Raw genomic sequence first — 21,686 nt, 5'->3', positions numbered from 1 at the left:
TGTCAGCCCAGCTGCACGTGTGAGTGGCTGATTCTTGCTGAGACAAGCTGTGGCAGAGAAGAAGTCGTCTCAACTCATTTTTTTAACGTTGGATTTGTTTTTAATTCACCCAAGCTGTGGAAAACTTGAGAAGATGCTGAGCTGGACTTTTGATGCAGTTTAAAAACCCACGGCACAGCCACGACTTCCTCTGTGCCTCTTGTGCTTCCGGGGAGGCTCGGCAGGATGTGGCACAGCTGGCACAGCTGGAGCAAGAAGCTGCTCATCAATAAGAGATTTCTCCTCATGGATCACCCAAACACTTCTTCCTTCACGGAGAAACGCTCACCAGGGTGGGGTTTTCTTTAATCACGTCGGTTTTTAGGGGCTTATCTTTCCTAAAGTTCTGTCACTGACTCCAGGGGTCGTTATTGTGTAACTCCAGGCCTGAAACACTTCACAACCACTAAGCTGGCAAACAAGGCAGGTTTTCCCAGGAGTTACTCTGCCATGGGATTAGGATATTCTGTTATTAAAAGGGGGGGGAGTGTAGGTGCTGGTTCTTTCCCAGCCAACAATGCTTTGTAACAATTTCTAATGTAATTTATTTTGGTAACTTGTGTTCTGTCATGGCCCCTGTGCTGGGGCTGCTGAGCAGACATCAGAATAAAGCGTGACCTGCGTTCAAAGACGTGTGGGTTTGTGGGAACCCAAAGCTGCAGTGTCGAGTTCTCCCCTTACCTGAGCTGCTTCAAAGCTTGGATTTACCAAATCTCTTCTCTGGCCCACTTGGTCCTGCTGGAGGGGAAAAAAAACAAAGTGCTTTTAGCAGGTCCCATGCTTTCTTAAGTAGAAAGATATCTTAATTATTTTGTCCCCAAGACTTCTGCCTGAGGCTCAGGTGCTTCTGTTCACTTCCCACTCCTGTCTCTCCCTCACCCCTCTGCATCCTGGGCTATCCAGCCTCGCTCATCCCACTCCCAACACTTCCTAGAGGCAGTGCCCCCACTGCTCTGAATCCCCCCCACCAACAGCTGCATTCTTATTGTGTATTTGCTACCAATATTTCTCTCTTAGACTCACAGCTTCAAGTTCATTTTTTTCCCCTAAATTCACGTTTCTTAGCGTTTAATCAGCATCCTACACCAGAGTTAGTGAAGTGTTAGGAAATGTACCCAAACCCATGAATGACACCTGGATTAGACGTTTTCAAGCTCCCTCATTCATTGTCACCTTGAATCTATTAAGCTACTGATTGAGGATTTTATTCAAGTTCTCAAAACATCTCAAGAGGAGCTCATCATTTGCCTTTTTGTTTTTGTTCTTTTTTTTTTTTCTTATTAAATGTTTTGGTGTCACCTCCACGTTGTCATGGGGGGGACACCGGGCAGGGCTGGTCCAGTCAGGGGAGGTGGCGGCTCACGGAGGGGCTGAGATGCTGCTGCTGGAGTCGCGTGGCCGCCGAGCCCCGGCGTCACTCCCCAAGCCCTGGAGGAGCTGTCCCCCGGTCGCCGAGACCCGGCCCTGGTCCCCGAGCCCTGGAGGAGCTTCCCCCTGTCCCGGTCCCCAAGCCCTGGAAGAGCTGCCCCCGTCCCGGTTCCCCGGGCCCCGGTCCCGCCCCGCTCCGCCCCGTTCGTGCCCATCGCCCCGCGCCGCTTCCGCCCTGCCCCGGGCGCCGGGACTGGCCGCAGGTAGGCTCATCCCTTCCCTTCCCGGCTCGTCCCTTCCCTTCCCGGTTGATCCCTTCCCTTCCCAGCTCGTCCCATCCCTCCCCGGCTCCCGCGGGGATCGGACCCGAGCGCTGCCCCCTCCCCTCCCCGCCCGCTCCAACTTCCGCGCTCGTTGGGCAATTGGAGGATTTTTATGAGAGCGGAAACGAGGAGACTGAAAGTAGAAAGTTTCCACAGTCGAGAGGTATTTGGGGGCAGTTGCTGGGGCTCCCTTTAAATAGGGAAAGTTCCTGCAGCAGGGAGAGTTCCTGCAGCAGTGCTCAGGCAGCGCCTGGAGCGGTGTCCCACCGGGAATCTGCTCCTCTGCTCCGGACGCTTCTGCTGTTTAATTAAACCCCGGTCAGAGGCCTTGGGTGAGTGCGGGGGCTCAGGGATCAGCTGAGGATGGGGATACAATGTCCCCAGTCCCAGCTATGGGGCCCCAAAACATCAGAAGGACGTGAAACCGCTGGAGAGAGTCCAGAGGAGACCATGGAGATGCTCCGAGGGCTGGAGCCCCTCTGCTCTGGAGCCAGGCTGGGAGAGCTGGGGGGGTCACCTGGAGAAGGATCCAGGGGGCTGGAGGGACAGGACAAGGGAGAATGGCTTCCTACTGCCAGAGGGCAGGGTTAGATGGGATATTGGGAAGGAATTCCCCCGGGAGGGTGGGGAGGCCCTGGCACAGGTTGGGCAGAGAAGCTGTGGCTGCCCCATCCCTGGGAGTGTCCAAGGCCAGGTTGGACAGGGCTTGGAGCAACCTGGGCTAGTGGAAGATGTCTCTGCCCATGGCAGGGGGTGGAACTGGATGATCTTAAAGGTCCCTCCAAACCCAAACCACTCCATGATCAGCAGCCTGACAGGGGATGCACGGGGGGTTATCAAGTGGAAAGGGTTTCCTCCAAGCCTGTTTTATTCCTCGACTGCCAGCACAAGGAACCTGTGAGGCCCCTGGAACCAGCTGCCTGGAGGAGACAGACACACATTTACCTAAATACATCACTATTGCAGCAGTTATTTAAAACCAGTTATCATTAATGTGAAATGAATGTAAGGAACGTGCTCTTTGCTTATCACAGAGTGGGGATAATGCACAGAGCGCTGGCAAAGCCACAAGCACAGAACAGAGGCAAAAATACTTGTGAGCTGTGAGGGAGCATCTGGGAGTTCCACGAGCCTCGGGAGCATCCCCTCAGCTCCCCACATCACCCTCTCTGTATTGTCCTCTGTTCTCCTCACAGGTTCCCCAGGACAGAGATATCCCAGTTCCAAGACAAGCCCAAGACAGCAAAGAGCTTGTGTGGTAGGAGAAGTGCACCCGGGACATCCCCGAGCCCCACACGGGAACAAACCTTTGCCATAAGATGATTTTCCCATCCCTGCTGCTTCATTCTGTGGTCTGGGCCAGCAGCTGCTGAGATGGAACAGAGCACTGAGCTCCAGCCAAGCTTTGAGGACGTGTTTAATATTCTATCCCAGGTCCCACAAGATAAACTCCTGAGCCTCAAACATAAACTGAAGCACCTGATCCCTGGGCCCAGCAGCAAGTTACTGCAAGCCATGGTCTTGCTTAGTCTGGGGCAAGACACGGATGCAAGGATTTGTTTGGATGCCTTGAGGGATAACCCAGCAGCCCAGTATGTCCATCAGACCAAACTGGGTGCTGCAGGAACACAGGAGGATGGGGAGGATGTGCAGCCTCCCCAGCTGGATGCAGGTGCCATGGCACTTCTGGCACAGGTGTACAAAGTGTTGGCACAGGAAAAGCTGTGCAGTCCCGAGGCCTGGGACAAAGCCTGCCAGGCTGCCACCAGAGCCTGCCAGGACACTCAGCGGGGAATGCTCAACAACATCCCACCTGAGGACCAGGACAAACAGGGCTTTGCTCCCAGCATGGGCCCAAGTGACAGATTTTGGACGCTGAGATCTGATGAGGACACGGGATTTCTCCGTGGGGGCAGCTCCGACTACGTGGTGAGAAGTTCTCCGGTGCCGATCGGAGGCAACTCCGAGCTCTCGGCCCCGCGGACCTTGTGCTCCACGGGGAGCTGCTCCCTCCCCAGCTGTTTGGAGGTCAGTGCATCGCCAACAGTTGTTTGTCACAGCCATCCCTCTCCCCCCGAGGGTGTCCCTCAGCCCAGCGGTGCTGGACACCCCGATGGGGACACGCAGAGCCCCCAGGAATCCAGCTGGACCAGCAGCCCCAGCTCCCATCCCGGCCAGGACACAGGCGCCCAAGTGCCCCGGCCAGAGGAGGTTCTGCAGGGCAGTTCCTGCCATCCAGTGCTCCCTGTTCCCTCAGAGGGGGCTGTGATCCAGCCTGCCCAGAGCAGTGATATTCCCAGCACAGTGACAGAACCTCCTGCTCCAAGAGAAAACAGGGATGAAAAGCAGGATGAGAAGCAATTACCTACTGGTCTTCCTGACCCAGGAGCTGCAGTGGGGACTGATCCTGCTCACATATCCATAGGGGACTCTGATATTCCAGCAGGCATTCCCTGTAACTCTACATCTGCTTCTATTTCAACCTGTTCCCTTCCTCCTCCTCCCAGCTGTTCCTTCTCCTCAACCCTTCCTCCTCTTCAGGAACCTCCTTCCAACTTAAATCCCCCTCCCCTGCGCTCATCCCCCTCTCCAGCCTGGCCTCCTCCTTCTCTCCCAGCTGTAGACCCAGTGTCCCTGTCAGAGCCAGATGGTGGCAAGTTCTTCACGTTTGTTGTCCTGCATGCCAGTGAAGATGAGATTGTTGCCCAGCGGGTCAAGAACCGGCTGGAGAGCATGGGGGTGTCCAACGGGGCCACGCTCTGCGAGGATTTCTCCGTTGCCGGACGCAGCCGCATGGGGGGCTTCCTGGAGGCGATGGAAAACTCCGCCTTCACGATCCTCCTGCTGACCAGGAACTTCATGTGCAACCTGTGTCTGTTCCAGACAGACACTGCCCTGATGCAGTCCATCCAGGACCCATCCAAGCACTACTCAGTCATCCCGTTTTTACCCAAGGAGAACGCCCTGGAGCAGGGTCAGATCCCCAGGATGCTCAGCGCGCTGGTGACCCTGGATGAGAGCTCTCCTCTGTTCCCCAGGGTTGTGAGCAACACTTTCAACCCCAAGAAGATCAGTCAGAAGAAAGCCATGTGGGAGCAGATGCAGAGAAGGAAACTCCAGCTGCGCTGGGAGCGGCAGCAGGCCCAGCAGAACTTGGCTGCCCTGAGCCTTGGCCGCCCTTCCCAGGTGTTTCCAGCAGCGACACGGCCGTGGCCACCAGAGCCATCTCCCCAACAGTGGTGTCCCCCCAACAACCCCTTTGCTGGGCACCCCCCACCTGCTCAGATGGGTCCCCCCAATTCCCAGCCACTGCTCCCACCAGGCCACTACAACATCCTGCCAGGCCCGGGAGGGATCGTGATCCAGAACGCGCGGATGGTTCAGATCGGGGACCACAACACGATGCAGGTGGAAACTGTCCCCCCTGGGCCACAGGACAGCGAGGGACAAACCAGGCACCGTGTCTGATCAGGGTCAGAGGCAAAACTAATTTCAAATCCTAGATTATCGTGACTCTGCTGGGACTGGGGCTAATCTCATTTCTCTGTGGGTCAAGGGTGCCACTTTCCTGAAGCACAGAGGAAAATTCCTGATTTTATGTTGGACCTCCTGTGATTACTTTTGAGTTACTGAGAAAACTATTTTCCTGATTTTCTGGGGCTACTTGAAGCTTTTATAAATAAATTTTAATGGATTTATTTGTGTTTCTCTGGTTCTTTCCTGCAGAATCAGAAAAGGGGCAGTCAGGGATACACGAAAAACTGTTCTGCATGTCAGGTGGAAAAGGCTGGGAGATGGCACTGAGCAAATCATTTGAGGGACAACCTTCAGGGATTGGGGAGTCACTCTGCCCTCCTGCCAAGGTGCTGAGCACCACAAGGTCCCACTATTTTCTTCCAGCGGTCCCCACTCCCCTCACATCAGCCCCAGGAAGGTTCTGGAAAGCAGCTTCAGCAACTCCAGAGAGGCTGCAGGACTCTGGGCTGAGGCACCAGAGATCCCTGTTCCCAGTTCCCCCTCTGGAACTAGAGAGAGAAGGTTTTGGTTGTGAAAGACGAAATTCCCAGGAGTGGTTTTGTATTTAAGAAAACTTACAGAGCTGAGATTACACGTCAGGTATAAGAATCTTAACAGCAAAGCTGTGCTTGGGGAAAAAGTACTTAATGGAAGTGAGATGAGAGGGGGAAGCACAAAGTGCAGGGAGGCAGAAGCCAAGTGTCCACTCCTCCATTCTTACCCCCTGTACAAGGCTGGAGGTGGGACCAGGCCCTGTCAGACTGGCTGTTGTAAAATGTTCCCTGCTGAGATTATCCCACCTGTTTCTGTTACTGCCTTTGAGGAAAGAGTGGGATGGAAAAGCAAAAGCATTGAGCAGAGCAATGCAGGAGGCTGGAGAGAGCTGGGGATGAGGGGTGGGAGGGTGTTCTGCAGGGCTTGGGTGAGGGATGTACCAGGCAGGTACCTACTGAGCTTTAACACCAGGAGGGCACCTGGAGCAAGGCCTCAGATCCCTCCCTCTTCCTCCAGCGTTCCAGGCACAGCCGTTTTCATGATCGTCAGCAGAGGTCACCCCAAAGCCACCGAGTGGCTGGGAAAGGGGCTGTTCCCTGGGTGGAGCAGAGCCCAGAGCCAGCTCACCCCGTGTCGGGAGCAGGGCAGGGCTCACCTGACTCCTTCCACCCAATTCCTGCCCCTCGGGGGAGCTGAGGAGCCACATCCCTGTTAAAGTGGATCCCGAGGGCCACTGGGATCACAGAGGGAGGTGATGCCAGTCCAGGTGTTGGTGTTTCTGCAGGGGTGTGTGTGCTCCTGTCACTCCACGTCTGGCCCAGCATGTTCCAAGCCCAGAGCAGCCAAAGCTCAGGACCCCAACAAACCATCCTGGACCTGGGACTGCCCAAGCTGGGCCCTCCCAGGGCCTAATTCTGGACTGTACTCCTTGTCCAAGAACCATGGAAGCCTCACAGCCAACCCCTGTATGAGACACATGAGTAAGTCCTCAGAGAAGACTCTGACTGACATTAATCCTTGCTCAGTGGGCACTGGGCTCTACAGTGTCCAGGTTTCTCTCTCCCTCAGGCTCCCTGTGCACCAGCATCTCCTCCCAGACAAGGACCAGCCTAGAGACAGAGCTGACACTGAGACAGGAACCCCCAGCATGGAGAACAGGAATCTCCTCAGCTCTGGCTCCTCTGAGGACACCAAGGACCAGCACGAAGGAGAACGGGCCTCTCTTCCCACCCTGTGTGGAGAGCTGCAACTGCTGCCTTTTCATTTTCCAGCAGCTTGTGTCCCTCAGGATGGCTGCAGGGGGATCCTGGAGAACCTGGGCACTGCCTGAGCTCCAGGGCAAGCTCTGAGCTGGGAACCCAGAGCTGATGTGTCCCTGCTCTTTAACTGCACCAAAGCAGTGGCTGTTACAGTTCTGCATTTAAATCCCACTGAATTTCCTCCTTGGAGGCCACAGGTCCTTTCTCACGGATCTGTCCACAGGTTTCTGTCTTCTTCCTTCCCTCTCCAAGGAGGTTCAGCTCCTCCTGGACCTCCTCACTTCCAGCCCAAGCCATCAGGCCTGGCCAAACCAAACTCTCCCATCCTGTGCAGCACAAGAACCACAGACCAGCCCTGGTGTTTAGAAGATGCCACCACTGTTGGCTCCCAGCTTTCAACCGGTTTGGATTTCAACTCTGCAGGACCCAGTGACAACAGATTAACTCATCTACTCTTTCCAGAGCCTGCTGGAACCCTCCAAGTGCTCAAATTCCTTTTATTTCTCTATTTTCTGTTAAACAGGTGTTGTGTTAATGCAACTCATGCCTCCCTGCAGTTGGTGCAGGACAGTTCCCTCCCCTCAGGAGAACACACACAGCCCTCCTTCCCCAGCTCCTCTCCTGCTATAAATAAACATCACATGGAATTAGGCAACTGGAAGCTGCTCCAGCTTGTAAACAACCTCAGCACAGCCACAACCAGTGAGCCTGGATCACAGACAGGGAGAGGGGAGGATGTGTGGGGTACAGCAGGGTCTGCAGCCACCCCAGTGGAACAAAACTCTTCTCTGTCCAATATAATTACCAAAACAATGCCTGAAACACTGCCCTGCTCCCCACAACTCCACATCTTGCCCCACACAGAGCTGGCCCAGACAACACCTACAATAAATGAGGCCTGTTCAGTGTAATTACCCCTAAATCATGCAGTGAGTTCTCCCACCCTGTAATTACTATCAACCTTTAATTGCTGGGCCCTCAGTGTAATTACACGTGATTTATGTGTTAAAAATAATAATTAAAAAAAAATCAAAGCCTTTTCTATCACACAAAATATTCTCCTCCTTGGGGCTGTTGTACCTGACTCGATCCCCAAGCTCCCTGACCACAAGATCCCAGCTCCAGGGTGGCTTCTGCACGGAATAATTCCCTTCCCATCTCTCTGCTCCCAGCTGGAATTGCACTGATCAGCCACTGCCTCTGTCCTGAGGCCACCTGGCTCCTTGTACCTGCCTGGCCCCTGCTCTCCCACACACCTGAAGATCACCTGGAGCACAGGAGGAATATTTGGATGGGAGAAGCCCTTCCCACAGATTTGCAGACACTGGGGAAGGCTAAAGCATTTTTGGAAACCCAGATCCTTGTGTGGAACTAACTCCAGTACCTTTAATCCCTCCGGTTTTGCCCTCCCACCAACAGATTTGGGGTTGAAAAATATCAATTGATAACATAAATTCTGGTTGCTGTGCCCACTGTCCCAGATGTGTAAGGCAGGCAATACCTGAGTCAACACAGATCCTTTCACACTCTTTCATTTCCACCAAAATACAAGGCAAAATATATAAGGAGAGGTGTCATTTCAGTGTCAGTGTTATCCTTTTCCAAGGGAAATGTTTGCCACTGCAGCACAGATTAGTTTTTTTCCCAGGAGTAACAACGAATCCATCACACCTGTTGATTGCAAACACCCCGTATTTCCATACCCACACTGTCCCATCCCTGGGGAAACAAGCTGGAAATAGAGGCTTCCCAGGAAGAAGTCCAAGGCACTTGCATTCTAGCAGCCATTTTTTGTTTTATTATTTAAAGTTAAGAGCGCTCATCAGCTCACAAAGGAAACAAATCCCATTCCTGCAGTTTAGGTCAGGTTTCAGCCAAAAAAGAAAAAAAAAAACAAAACAAAACAAAACAAAAAAAAAAACCAACAAAAATAGAAGGCAGCTAAACTAACTCTGCACTTTACAGCTCAATTCAAGTTAAACCTCCTCGCTTTATAAATAAATGTTATAGTTAACACTGCAAAAATGTAACGGCAGCTCTACAATATCTTTAAGGGGCAGAGAGCGTTGGTTATTGAGGCTGATAAATACAAGTAGAGAAGCTTCAGTAGCACGTAGAGCACAGGTGGTGCCAGGGGTCTGCTCTCCCAAAAGTGGGACCTTTCCCAAAGCTCCAAGGCAGCTGCTTCCCCCCTCCCCAGCTGTGCTTCCCACCCTGCTCAGGGCCAAGAAATGAGCCCCAGGCTGCCCAAGCCCTGTCACCCCCCCCCTGCACGAGGACAAACTGCTGGAAACTGTTTGTTTTCCACCACAGAGGGTTCTGCTCGTGGAGGCAAAAACCTGCCCTAAGCCTTAAAAACCAAAGTGTGTGCAGATCCTAATTCAAGGAAGGAGCTTGTCCAAACAGCAGCCAGGTGAGATTTCAAATTCCACCTCTGAAGTAGCACCATCCTCAGAAAAGTTGAGAAAAGAAAAAACAAAACAAAACAAAAAAAGAATCAAAAGCCCAAACCAGCTGCTAAGAACCCACTGCACGGAGGTTTAATTCATGGGATAATTAACAGAGGCCAAGGAGATGACACTAAAACCTCCAAAGGACAAGGAGGTACCTTAAACTTTCATTTGTTTCTTCTTCCTCCAGCCCACCCTGGTGCAAACATGGCACAAACACTCACTTAAATAACCCCCCCAAGCATCCCCACACTACAGGTACCTCCTGCCCTACAGGGCTCAGCCTCAGAAATGGTTCAGACTGCGCTGTTTTGGCTCCAAAACCTGGCCACATCCACCCTCACAGCTCAGTCCCTGCTGACCTCTGGAGCTAAAGCACTTCCACACTGGGAATGGAGCACACAGGTGTGGAATGGGCGAGCCAAGGGCCTGAACATCACGTTTTTCAACTCGGTTTTAAAGTAAGTTTTTCCTCCCCATTCATAAACCCCGACATCTACGGATGAAACTGTATAACCAGAACTGACCTTCCTCTATCTTACAGGACTGGAGAAGTCTTGCAGCATAGATAGGGCCTGGCTCTACAAGAGAAAAAACATCCCAGCTTTATGCACAATCATGGACATCTCAGGCCTTAAAACACCACTTGGCCAACCAAGAGAGAGAAAAAAACCCCATCCTCAGCACACCCAGCCCTGTGCCATGCAAGGAACTCCCTCAGCAGAGCACGAGCCCCTCAGCTGCTGGACTTGTGCTGTCCCAAATCTGACAAGAGGGAGGGGAAGGAATTAGTTGGAAGGTATTTTATTCCTCACTCGCTTTCTGTGTGTTGGATGTGTGGGCTGGGGAGGGCCAGAGCACGTGGGGGGTGTGTAGCTGCTCCAAAGCTGAACACTGAGTTAATCCAGCACTAACAGGAGAGGCAGCAAGTCCCAGGGAATCTCCATTCTCCTTCCTTCTCAGGACAAGACGGGAAAGGGCAGGGGCTGTGGCCTTCTGTGGACACAGCGCACTGGAGAGAGCTGGTACCTGAAGGTGACAACAGCGAGGGACAGCCGTGAGCTCTCGAGCCTCCTCCTCCCTGCCCTGACTCGCCAGCTTTGTGGTGACAGATGGGGACAAAGCTCAGCACCCAGCACCCAGCTGAGGACAGCCCGAGACCTCCAGCTGCTCAACCTCCATGGGGTGGGACAGGCGAGGGAAAGGCTGGGGGACATCAACTCTCGTGCCCTAGTGCAGCTCAATGAAGGCTTCCAGCTCCTCGGGGATGAACCCCTTGTAGGGAATCTTGTGCTTGTCCAGGGCTCGAGCAGCAAGGCACTGGAGGGTGATGTAGTTGAAGGGCTGCATCGTGCTCTTGGTGAGCAGCTTCTCGTCCAGCAGCTCGTAGGCCGTCTGCTTGAAGGCGTTGGTGGCATCCATGTGCGCCCCGGCCTCCATCAGGGCCCTCATGATGAGCGGGCAGTTGTTGCGGGCGGCGACGTGCAGGGGGGTGTTGTTGTCGTAGTCGCGGCTGTCCGGGTCGGCCCCGCACTCCAGGAGCAAGTTCACCACGTGGAGCGACGGGAATTTGCCCACGGGATAACGCCCCACCGTCGTGGTGTCCTTGTCTACGGCCATGTGCAGGAGGGTGAAGCCGTTCTTGGCCCGGGGGCTGCACTTGAGCAGGCGGTAGATGGTCTGGCGCTTCTGGTGCTCCTGCTCCGGGGTGCACTCCACCTTCTCCAGCAGGAACACCAGGTGCAGGATGATGGCCAACGTCTTGGTGAACTGCACCGAGTCGGCCACGGGGTCCTTGCCGTGCACCAGGGCCCTCTCCACCTCCCGCACCCCTTTGCTCAGCACCCCGATGAGGTCGGAGAAGCCCAGGTGGGTGGCTAAAGTGCCTTTGGAGCGGTCCTGGAGCACGTAGGAGTAAAGCTCGGCAAAGGAAAGGAAGCTGCTGGCAGTCATGGGGCTGAGAGGCTCCAGGTTGCCCTGCTGCATGTCCAGGGCGTACTTCCACAGGTTGATGCAGCGCTCGAAGTTGCCGGAGTCGGCGTAGACGGCGCCGCGGTAGCGGATGTAGTAGGAAGTGTCGGGGTGGGAAGGGCCCAGGATGCGCTCCCGGATCAGCAGCGCCTGCATCCGCATCTCGTCGGGATCCGTGATCAGGGCCTCCAGTTCCTCCAGAGAATTCACCTCCCGGGAATAGTCATAGGCCAGCACCAGCTGCCGGGGCTCGGGTTTGGGCAGGTACTTCCCGCCCTCGCAGCGCAGCTCCATCGCCCTCCGCCAGTACTTGTGGGCTCCCAGGAGGTCACGTTTCTTATCCACAAACGTGGCACCCAGCAGCTCCAGCGCTTCCACAGCCGCCTCTCGAGTGCAGAACACGGTCGGGACCTCGTCCTGGCTGGAAGCCGAGGCACCGCATCCCTCACCCCCCTCTTCCTGGCAGCCCTGAGTCTCCTTGCTGGCGCCACAGCCCCTCTGATGGCTCCCGCCCGAGGCGCAGGTCCCGCTCTGGCTCCCCGCAGCCTCCTCCTGCTGCAGCCCCCCCTGGATGAGGTACTCCACGATGTTGGTGTGGCCGGTGACGCTGGCGGCGAGCAGGGGGGTCATTCCATAGCCGTCCTTCTCCATGCGGGCCTTGGAGCGGAGCAGGAGCTGCAGGATCTCCAGGCTGCCGGACTCGGCGCAGTCGTGCAGGGCCGTGTTCCCCTTCACGCTGCGCCGGTTCACGTCGGCCCCTTTCTCCAGCAAGTAGCGGGCGATCTCCCGGTGCCCTTTGTAGCACGAAATCATCAAGCACGTGTGCCCGTGCCGGTTGGCCACCTCCAGGTCGGCCCCGCGCTCGCCCACCAGGTACCGCACGATCTCCAGGTGCCCATCGAAGCAGGCGGCCCGCAGCGGGGTGGAGTTGGTCAGCGTGGTCTGGTTCACCGAGGCGCCGTGGTCCAGGAGGCTCCGCACCACCCCCAGGTGCCCGGCGGCCGAGGCCGCCCACAGCGGCGGGGCCCCCTCGATGGTCTCGCCGTCGAAGCTGACGGAGCCGCCCTCCTCCACGCGGGCCCCGCAGTGATCCAGCAGGTACTCCACCACCTCCAGGTGCCCGTGCCGCGCCGCGATCAGCAACGGGGTGCTGCCCGCCCCGGGGCCGCCGCCGCCGCCGCCGGGCCCCGCCGTCAGCGCCTCCAGCTCCTCACGGCTGCGGCTGCCCAGGAGCTTCTGCAGCAGCTTCAGCTTCCCGTCGCGGGCCGCGTTGTACACGGCCGTGCGCAGGTCCATGGCGCCGGGGGCCGCGTCCTGGCCATGGACCGGCGGCTCCGGCGCGGCCCCAGCGCGGCGCGGGGCGGGCGGGGGGCGGCGAGACCCCCCTGCCCTCAGCACGGCGGGACCTTCACCGCCCGGGCCCGACCGCCATCTCAGGCTGCGCCAAGGAACAAAATGGCGCCGCGCGGGGCGGGGCGCGCCGCGCGGAGGATGATGGGAAATGTAGTCCCGAGAGAGGCGCGTCCCGCACGGTCCCGCGCAGCGCGCACTCGGTTTCCCAGCAGGCAGCACGGGAGCGGGCAGTGGGCAGGGCGCGCAACCCGCCTCGCGCGAGGCATGCTGGGAATTGTAGTTCCAGCGCCCAGCAGCCAGCGCCGCCAAGCGGGCCGTGCCGGAGTCCGGACTACATTTCCCAGCGCGCCTCGCGCGGGCCGATGCGTGAGGAGCGGGTGCCGTACAAATGCCTTTATAATTCACAGCCTGTGTACGTTTAATGCCGGTTTTATTTATATTAAATTCCTTGATGTTGTTGAACTTCAAGACACAGCGTCTTACACAGCGTTAATCTAACGTGGTTTAATTGCAGGGAACCCCTTGTGTTCTGTGGGATCAGAATATCCTGAGCTGGAACGGGAACGGACCCTCAGGGATCATCCAGTGCGACCCCGTTGTTGCGACAGATCTGATGGAGCGTTTTAAGGTGCAACTTTTTGCTATGGAGGTGGCAAAGCCTCGTCTCCAACAGCAAACACGGATTTGTTCCCTCAAATCCCCTTCACAGGACGTTCTGTCCAGTTCCCTCCGTCCTGGAGCGAGGGAAAACACTCGAGCAATAAATAGCCCAGCTTAGATGAGCAAAGCTTTACTCACCAGAGCCTATTTTTAGGGCATAAATAGAGTTTAAGTGTCTCTAATCTTTATACAGGGAATCGGCATGGGGTTTCTCCCGCTGTATTTTATTTATAGCTGTTTTTCTCCTTTCCGGGAAAATAAGATTAGTCTCATTATTTCCATTATTATTATTCCGTCTGTCATGATTATTATTCAGTCCATCCACCCATTTTAGGTCTTGTCTGGAATTACTGTGGATTATCCCACTAATGCCTGTTGCCTTCGCACTGAATATCACTTTTGTTGCTAAGAAACTGCTTTTGCATAACAGGCACTGTTGAGCCCAGTTTTCACTTCAGCAGCTGCTAAAAAGTCACCAGGGAGCAGCAGGTGCTCCTGGGAGCCAGAGCCGGAGTGTCCGTGGCAGAATTCCCACACGAGGTCTGAGTGTGCTCAGGGATTCTTCCCTGGGAGGGTGGGGAGGCCCTGGCACAGGTTGCCCAGAGAAGCTGTGGCTGCCCCATCCCTGGAAGTCTCCAAGGCCGGGTTGGATGGGGCTTTGGAGCAACCTGGAATAGTGGAAGGTGTCCCTGCCCATGGCAGGGGGTGGAACTGGATGAGCTTTAAGGTCCTTTCCAAACCAAACCATTCCACGGTTCTGTGGTTCAGTGACACCTCCGGTGTGTCCGTGTTGTGCAAGGGGAGCTTCCTGCACATCGGGACAGGAGGAATTACAGGATCATTTAGGTTGGAAAAGCCCTCCAGGATCGAGTCCAACCATTCCCCCAGCACTGCCAAGGCCACCACTAATCCGTGTCCCCAAGTGCCACATCCACATGGCTTTTAAATCCCTCCAGGAATGGGGACTCCACCACTGCCCTGGGCAGCCCCTTCCAGAGCTTAACAACCCTTTCAGTGAAGAAATTTTCCCTAATATCCAACCTAAACCTCCCCTGGCACAACTTGAGGCCGTTTCCTCTCATCCTGCCCCTTGTTCCCTGGGAGCAGAGCCCGACCCCCTCCTGACTCCCTCCTCCTGTCAGGGAGTTGCAGAGAGGGAAAAGGTCCCCTCTGAGCCTCCTTTTCTCCAGGCTGAGCCCCCCCAGCTTCCTCAGCCACTCCTCTGTGTGTGCTGGAATACCTGGAATCATTCCCTATCCCTCTGAGGTGCGAATACACAACTCTGGGCACAAATTCATTGTGTTTTCACACCTAAACAGTGGTTTGGGCACACTGGGTCCATGTTACACTGCCCTGAGAACCTTGCTGTGTGTCTGTGTGCAGCAGCTCCCTGGGTGTGAATATCCAAGCTGTCCCTCTGTCCCCACTGGGAACATCCACGTGCAAACCCCCTCCCCAGCTTTGAGGCTGTTTGTGCTGCAGGTCAAGGCACAGACACGGTGACATTTCCTCTCCCCGCTGGCTCCTCGTGTTGCCATGGTGACCAGATGCACTCGCTCTTTTATCTGAAGTATCTATTAACCAAAGCTTCCTATTAATTTCCCCTCCATAGAATCCATTAGGGATTCACCTGAACACCACGAAGGCTTTTTAGGTCCCAAATCCACCTCAGAACCTGCCCCTCGTTCTGGGGTGGGCTCAGAGTGGCTTAAAGTGCAGCTGATGGAAATGTTTTTTTCCATCAATAAATTGCTTAGTAATGAGGGAATAAAGAGCATGAGGAGAAGGGTCACAAAAGCCTCTCCCTGTGGATCTCTGAATATGGAATGTACTGGGGCCTCAGGACCTTGGTCCCAGCCCGGGTGTACCTGGATAATTCTGTCTGGGGAGTCACAGAGAGCTGGAGGTGGGGGTGGAGGGGCTGTACCTGCATCACCCTCAAAGGTCTGGGGCAGGATTTTGACTGTGGCAGAAACCAGAGTCACTTTGTCACCTCGGTTCTCCTGCGTCCTGTGGCTTCTCTTGGTGAGGTCACCACCAAAAGTGTCCCAAACCAGGGCACCAAGGGAGGGAGACATCACACAGGATCAGAACCATGGAGTCACAGAATGGATTGGGTTGGAAAGGACCTTAAAGCCCATCCAGTTCCATCCCCTGCCATGGGCAGGGACACCTTCCACTAGACCAGGTTGCTCCAACCTGGCCTTGGAGACTTCCAGGGATGGGGCAGCCACAGCTTCTCTGGGCAACCTGTGCCAGGGCCTCCCCACCCTCCCAGGGAGGAATTCCTTCCCAGTATCCCATCTAAATTTCCCCTCTTTCGGTTTGAAGCCATTCCCTGTGATCTGTCCGTCCATCCCTTGTCCCAGGTCCCTCTCCTGCTCTCCTGGAGCCCCTTTAGGCCCTGCAAGGGGCTCTCAGGCCTCCCTGGAGCCTTCCCTTCTCCAGGTGAACCCCCCCAGCTCTCCCAGCCTGTGTCCCAAAGCTGGAGGGTGTCTGCTGAACCAGATCAGCAGCAGTGGTGCAGCTCCCACTTCCACTGGCACAACAACTGGGAATAAAGGATCAGTAACACCCATCTGAGAGTGTCTCAAAGCCACCACGTCCCTCCTGTACAGCCCACAGCCCTCACAGGGCCCCAGGGAGCCCAAAGGATTTGTGGGGTGACACACACAGAGCCTCAATCCAGAGTTCTGGGAATAGAGAGGGGAGTTAAATACTCAGGGGAGGAAGAGCAGGTAAAAAAATGAGCCGTTTTGACAGGGCTGCCAGGTTGTGTGGCAGGAGGGTTAATTTTTTTTGAAGCTGCCATTTCATATTCCCTTTCAGACAAGCTGAATTACACGGTGCTGGCTTCTCCAGGAGTAGCATAATTTTCCTCATGGAAATAATGACAGGGTACTTAAAAAGCAAGTGAATGGATGGCTAAAGTACTGGGCAGAGACTTCTGAAATCCAGGCTGAGCCCTCACCCTTGCTAGAGGCTTCTTTGGTGACCTTGGGCCAGTCACTTAATCTTCCTGTGTCTCAATTCCCTGCCAATAACATGGCAATAATAACTGCTCTTGCTCTGTCTGGCTTATTTAGGCTGCAAAGTCAGAATTTACAGCTTGTGTTTTCTCTTCTTTGAGGGCAACCAAAGCCAAAGAGCTTCAATCCGTGCCGAGGAGTCTGGGGCACCACAAAATGCAACGTGGATAACAAATAAAGGGCTGGGATATGTGATTGGGAACATTCTTACACGAGAATTCCTAATGTGGAGGAGTTTAGAACTGTGCTAAGAGTTCCAAAAGCATCGAAATAATTTAGGAACAGAGGCCAGGCCGATTTATTGAATCCCTGAGTTACTTCTGAAGGGGCGAGTGGGTAATTTAGACACCTGCAGAATTTCCTGCGAGGTCTTTGTGCTCAGTCTGTGGCTGCAGCAGCTCCTTGGGGTTTTTTTCAGTTTAAACTGAGGTTTGCAGGCAGCTGTGTACCCAGGTTTTATCCATCTCTTCAGCTTTTAGGGGTTTGTGTGATTTCCAGAAGCTGAGGGAAGATGCTTCCTTGCTACGAGAGCCGATGAAGATGAGATTTTCTCTATAGTTGAGCAATTTGCTGTACAAAGGGAACAATTCTAAAAATAGGGAGAAATGGCACCATGACATTAAGAGGAACGATGACCCAATCCCCAACTTGCTGCAGGGGTTTTTGTCCTATAACTGCCTTCCCCATTAGGGCTGTGATGACATTATTTGCTGTGGTTATGTGGGGCACGAGGCCACGGGTACCTGGAAGGGAGGATTTTGATCAGACTGCAGAGGATGAACACACCAGAGAGGCTTGTTGGGGAACACTAAATCAGTGGAGTTTCATTTACATCAGACACCAGCCCAGCCATTCCAGCATTAATGGCTGCACTGCTGCCCTTGGAATTTGGTGTGGATTTAATCTGTCAGTGGGGGAGTAAAAGGGAGGGGGAGAGTGAGACGTTCTGGCTTATGAAATGTGGATCTTTTCTTTCAGGCACCAGCGAAGGACAGGGATTTGTAGTGGTTTAAAATTCTTTTGGCAAGAGATTTGTGGCTGCCCCACCCCTGGAAGTGTCCAAGGCCAGGTTGGAGCAACCTGGGCTAGTGGAAGGTGTCCCTGCCCATGGCAGGGGGTGGGACTGGATCACCTTTAAGGTCTCTCCCAACCCAAATCATTCTGGGGTTCTGTGATTCCTAAATCACATATTCCATTGTACCAGTGATGTGGACAGTGCTGAGCATATCCTGGGTTGGTTAAAAAAAGAAAGAGAAAAAGAAAGTGCTCAACAGCACCAACAACCCAAATTATTAAAGACATTTCAGTAGTTTTACCACTGGCCTTGACAGGATTCAGGAGTTTCATTTTCACACCTGAATACCTTTGAGAATAGAGGCTCTGAGTGGTGTTGAAAATCTGTTCTTTTTATATTTTGAAGCCCTGCTGGAAGCAAAGGGCTCCACTCTCCAAACAACCCCTGCCAGGCATCGAGGTCCCAGCAGTGCCAGAGTGCCCAGCAGGGCCCTGACCCTGCACTGGTGTGTTGGGGGGGCTTTCAGGGAGACACTTCCCCTCCTGACGGCTGATTTCCAGTGAAACTGTGTTGAAGGGAGGCAGGGGAGTGCCAGGTTTGCAGGATGAGCTTGGTTCTTCTCGGGTGCATCTCCCTTTGCTTCTCTCAGAGCCCAGACTTGCTTGACTTTAAGAGGATGGGATAAGGAGCAGAACAAGGCACGTCCTGACCTCCAAAGCACTTCCAGACACAGCCAGCTCTCAGGTCCAGGGCTCTCGGGGTCTCTGGGCCGTGGCAGCCTGGGCTGTATGGCAGGCTATGATTTGTTGTCACCTTTATAAACAGAACAACAAAATCACTAGTCTTCCACACAGAGCCAGGCCAGGAGAGCAGCGCTCCCTCCTCAGGGATGTCCTCCTGCACGTCTTCTCCTGCTTTCCTTCCTCAGTTTTATCAGCCTTTAATTCTTGTTCTTGCCTCTCCTTTCAGGGATGGATGCTGCTCTTCGCAGAGTTCCTCATGAGACCGTGGCAAACCTCCCTGCAATCATCTCTCCAATTTGTGGCTGTTCCCGTGAGTTTCTGCTCCATTTTCTCACTCCCGGAGGCTCTACGGGGACATCAGGGCTCAGCAGGGGCTCCTCTTTCCTTACCCTGTGATAAAACTTCTCCAGGAGTGCTCTGTCAACCTGTCTGTCTCCTGGTTATGTTTCAGTTGACTAAAATAAGCAAATGCAATGTATACTGGGGAAGGCTGGAGAAAAGGACTCAGCAAAAGAAAAGATAATGATAGTGCTGAGTTTCCTGGAATCCCACTGAGAGGCTGATTTAAGCAAGAAAAACAAACCCCTTTTGCTGTTTCCTTTCCCTGGATTTGTTGATGAGCAAGCTTTAGTTCACCCCAGGTCCAGCTTTGCTTCCACTCCCCAGCTCTCCTCTGTTAATACCTCACATATGGCACGGCTCAGGTGTGAAAGGACAATGCTGGCTCACATCCATGGAAAGGATCAGACTTTATTCCCTGTCTGAGTGAGGCTTACTTACCTCAGCCACTGAAACCAGGCAGGGAACAGCATCCTTCCCATCTTCACCAAGCCTGTTAGATGTACTTCTGTAAGCAGGTGGCACAAAAAAAAAAAAAAAATGAAAGGGAAAGAAACAAAAACTATCCCTCAGGAGCTGCTGCTCCTTTCATGGGAGGAGAAAGAGTGTGGAGCAACAGGAGAGGGTTTCCTGCTGCTGACAGGGGTTGTGCCCTGTGTGAGCTCACAGAGAGCAGCCCCATCCCTCCCTTCCTCCCTCCCTTTTTTTCTTTAACATATGTGCTTTCTATGGGCACTTTAATCAAACTCCAGATGGGTTGTTTCAGTCAGGGGATTTGTGCTGCTCTGGAGATAAGAGTCCTTTGTGCTGGCCTAGGTAGCAAGAGTGTTTGTGATAACTGGAGCTGATACCAGGAGATGTCCAGGTGGTCTTATTTAACAGGGAGCATTAGTGATACCACCATTGTCCAGGAAATCAGATAAAACTGGGTCCAGGTGTTACCCAACACCGTGTTTGTGTAAGGACAGTACCAACTGCTGCCTGCACTGAGCCTCAGAGCAGCACTGCAGAGGGGGGTGTTCTTGTACAGGATCCCCATCACCCCCAAACTTCTCGGGGTGCACCATTGAAAGGGAAAATTTTAACCAGGAGTTGGACTTGGATGATCCTTGTGGGTCCCTTCCAACTCAGGATATTCCATGATCCTAATCTGAATATCAAGTGAGCTTCACACTGAATATAAGATCACTCTTGGATGTCCTAAACTGAAGAATTTCACTTAAACCATCACACATTTTCCTCTCTGCCCTCCCACAGAGAAGTCTCTAGCGAAAACATTTGGGGAGTGAGACCATTTAGAAATAAAAATTCAGGACAATTCACTCTTCTGCCCAGGCTAATTAGGAGAGAGGAGGAATTGTACAGATGGATGAACTGGAGAGAGAGGAGACAGTTTGGGAAGTGCTAACCTGGACTGTAATTTCAGGTGACAAGGACACTTTTCAGTCCTCGTTCTGGAGTGACACTGCACAGTGACACACCAGCTGCAGGAAGGGATTTACCACAAATCATTGCTAGAAAATCACATAAAAATCAAGACAAAAGAAGTATGAGCGAGACCTGAACTCTTCTTGTGGTTTTACACTCAGCCATTCCCTTTTAAGAGCAGGGTATTTAGTAGGAAGCATAAATTCCAGGCTCAGAGTCGTGCAATGTCTAGACTCCAGCTCGTGGGACCTGTCTCCGTGGGGCCGTATTTCTCACCGTGATATTTTTCAGGACACCTCTGCTTTGTCCCAGAGATTTCAGGGACGTGGAAGCTCCCGGCTCCTCGTACCAGTGGCAGCTGGGAGGCTGCTGGAGTTCCTTGGTAATTGTTTGTATGGATGGGAGCTCAACTTAGCTGCAGAACACGGGGGGAAAAAGCCTGGTTGGAAGGAGCGGGGACTTTTGGCCCCCAGCTGTGCCAGAACAGGCTCATCTCCGAGAGATCCCCAGCTGCACTTCCAGGCTGTAAATTAAACAAACAGTGTTTCCTCCAGACCAGACCACAGGGATGGCAGAGAGAACAATGTGGCCTTATTGCTGTTATTTCCTTTGGTTTCAATCTCTGTCCTCTGCCCCCACCTCCTCCCCAGACCCGTGGTGCCCACTTTACCCGATTTGCCATTTATTACACTGCTTTAAAGAGAGGCAGGGGGAAAAAGGCTCAGTGCAAATTATATTTTGAGCTGTTGTGCTTTGCCTCTTTGGTGGATAATAAATCTCTCTGGCAATGCTCCTCTGTATAGGATTTGTCATTAAATGCAATTAAACAAACCCTGCAGGTGTCCATGATCAGGCCTGCAGCAGCCCATTCACAACTGCAATGTTATTATCAGCCTGACAACAAAACACCAGATATTTCCTGAGCTCCTCTGATCGATGAGCTCGCCTGACTTGGAACTGGGAGGGAGGAGGAAAGGGCCTTCAGAGCGCTTCAAATGCTCTTTAGACTTATTGATGGAAAAGTCAAAAAGCTGCTCGGCAATCAGAGGGAAGGTGGAGAGAGAGAAAGGCAGAGGGACTGGAGAGCTGAGAGGGAGAAATGAGAGAGGAGTGTTTGGGAGTAAAAAGGTAGAAATGAGGCAAGATATCACATGGTACCCACCTACCCAATGAGTTGGCTAATGCACAAGAGTAGGATTTAGGAGGCAAGGAGGGTATTTTAGGGATGATTCTTTGGCAGTTGGGCTTTTAGTGTTAGGTGAGTCATGCAGGCTCCCTCTGCAGTCAGCACAAATATTCCTCTCATCCCAAGGCAGGACTGGCAGGTTGACCTGTTGTCCAGGGATGTTTGCCAGCCTTCATAAATTGTAGCCAAATGGTTGGCTCAGACACACAAATAATTGTAAATCCCACCTGGAACAGCCAAAGGAATTGGCTTTTTCAAGGCCGGGTCGGCCGGGGCTTGGAGCAACCTGATCTAGTGGAAGGTGTCCCTGGCCATGGCAGGGGGGTGGAATGAAAGCAGCTTTAAGGTCCTTTCCAAGCCAAAGCATCCTGGGATTCTGTGGCTCTCTGAGTGTGTGTCCCCCTCCATCTCCGTTCACACAGAGGCATGTCCTGGCACAGCCTTGGGCACGCTGGCACGCTCCAGAGGTGCTGCTGACAGGATTTGTCCAGAGCAGATGCAACAACTTTCAC

At 53.6% G+C, this 21,686-nt stretch overlaps 3 protein-coding genes and 1 long non-coding RNA gene across 6 annotated transcripts in view; 3 read left to right on the top strand and 1 right to left on the bottom strand.

Moving 5' to 3' along the window:
• LOC108506526 (perilipin-3-like) overlaps window positions 1-2,992 on the top strand; it is a 9,104-nt gene extending 6,112 nt beyond the window's left edge. Inside the window, exon 9 of the mRNA XM_017833620.1 lies at window positions 2,927-2,992. Coding sequence (XP_017689109.1) covers window positions 2,927-2,992 — 66 coding nt within the window. The remainder of the gene's footprint in view (window positions 1-2,926) is intronic.
• TICAM1 (toll like receptor adaptor molecule 1) lies at window positions 1,629-5,383 on the top strand. 2 transcript variants are annotated; one of them, XM_017833628.1, is made up of 2 exons: window positions 1,629-1,670; window positions 2,927-5,383. In XM_017833628.1, the coding sequence occupies exon 2, from the start codon at window positions 3,105-3,107 to the stop codon at window positions 5,196-5,198; it is 2,094 nt and encodes a 697-aa protein (XP_017689117.1). In that variant the 5' UTR covers window positions 1,629-1,670; window positions 2,927-3,104; the 3' UTR covers window positions 5,199-5,383. The 2 variants fall into 2 exon arrangements, with proteins under 2 accessions (XP_017689117.1, XP_017689118.1); XM_017833629.1 differs by lacking the exon at window positions 1,629-1,670 and adding an exon at window positions 1,914-2,062.
• A 3,387-nt stretch (window positions 5,384-8,770) lies between these two features.
• FEM1A (fem-1 homolog A) lies at window positions 8,771-12,729 on the bottom strand. The gene is made up of 2 exons (XM_017833711.1): window positions 10,480-12,729; window positions 8,771-10,031 (listed from the first exon to the last, which is right to left on the bottom strand). The coding sequence occupies exon 1, from the start codon at window positions 12,715-12,717 to the stop codon at window positions 10,681-10,683; it is 2,037 nt and encodes a 678-aa protein (XP_017689200.1). The 5' UTR covers window positions 12,718-12,729; the 3' UTR covers window positions 8,771-10,031; window positions 10,480-10,680.
• A 396-nt stretch (window positions 12,730-13,125) lies between these two features.
• LOC108506571 lies at window positions 13,126-21,508 on the top strand. Of its 2 annotated transcripts, XR_001877798.1 has the most exons (4): window positions 13,126-13,186; window positions 13,289-13,402; window positions 18,448-18,531; window positions 19,987-21,508. It is a non-coding gene; the product is annotated as an uncharacterized LOC108506571 (long non-coding RNA). The 2 variants fall into 2 exon arrangements; XR_001877797.1 differs by having other exon boundaries at window positions 18,448-21,508.
• The last annotated feature ends 178 nt before the right edge of the window (window positions 21,509-21,686 follow it).

Source organism: Lepidothrix coronata, unplaced genomic scaffold, assembly GCF_001604755.1.
Source record: "Lepidothrix coronata isolate B3197 unplaced genomic scaffold, Lepidothrix_coronata-1.0 Scaffold219, whole genome shotgun sequence".
Lineage (NCBI taxonomy): Eukaryota > Metazoa > Chordata > Aves > Passeriformes > Pipridae > Lepidothrix > Lepidothrix coronata.
Note: the sequence above shows the minus strand (reverse complement) of the source record. Positions and strands in the feature narration are given on the sequence as shown.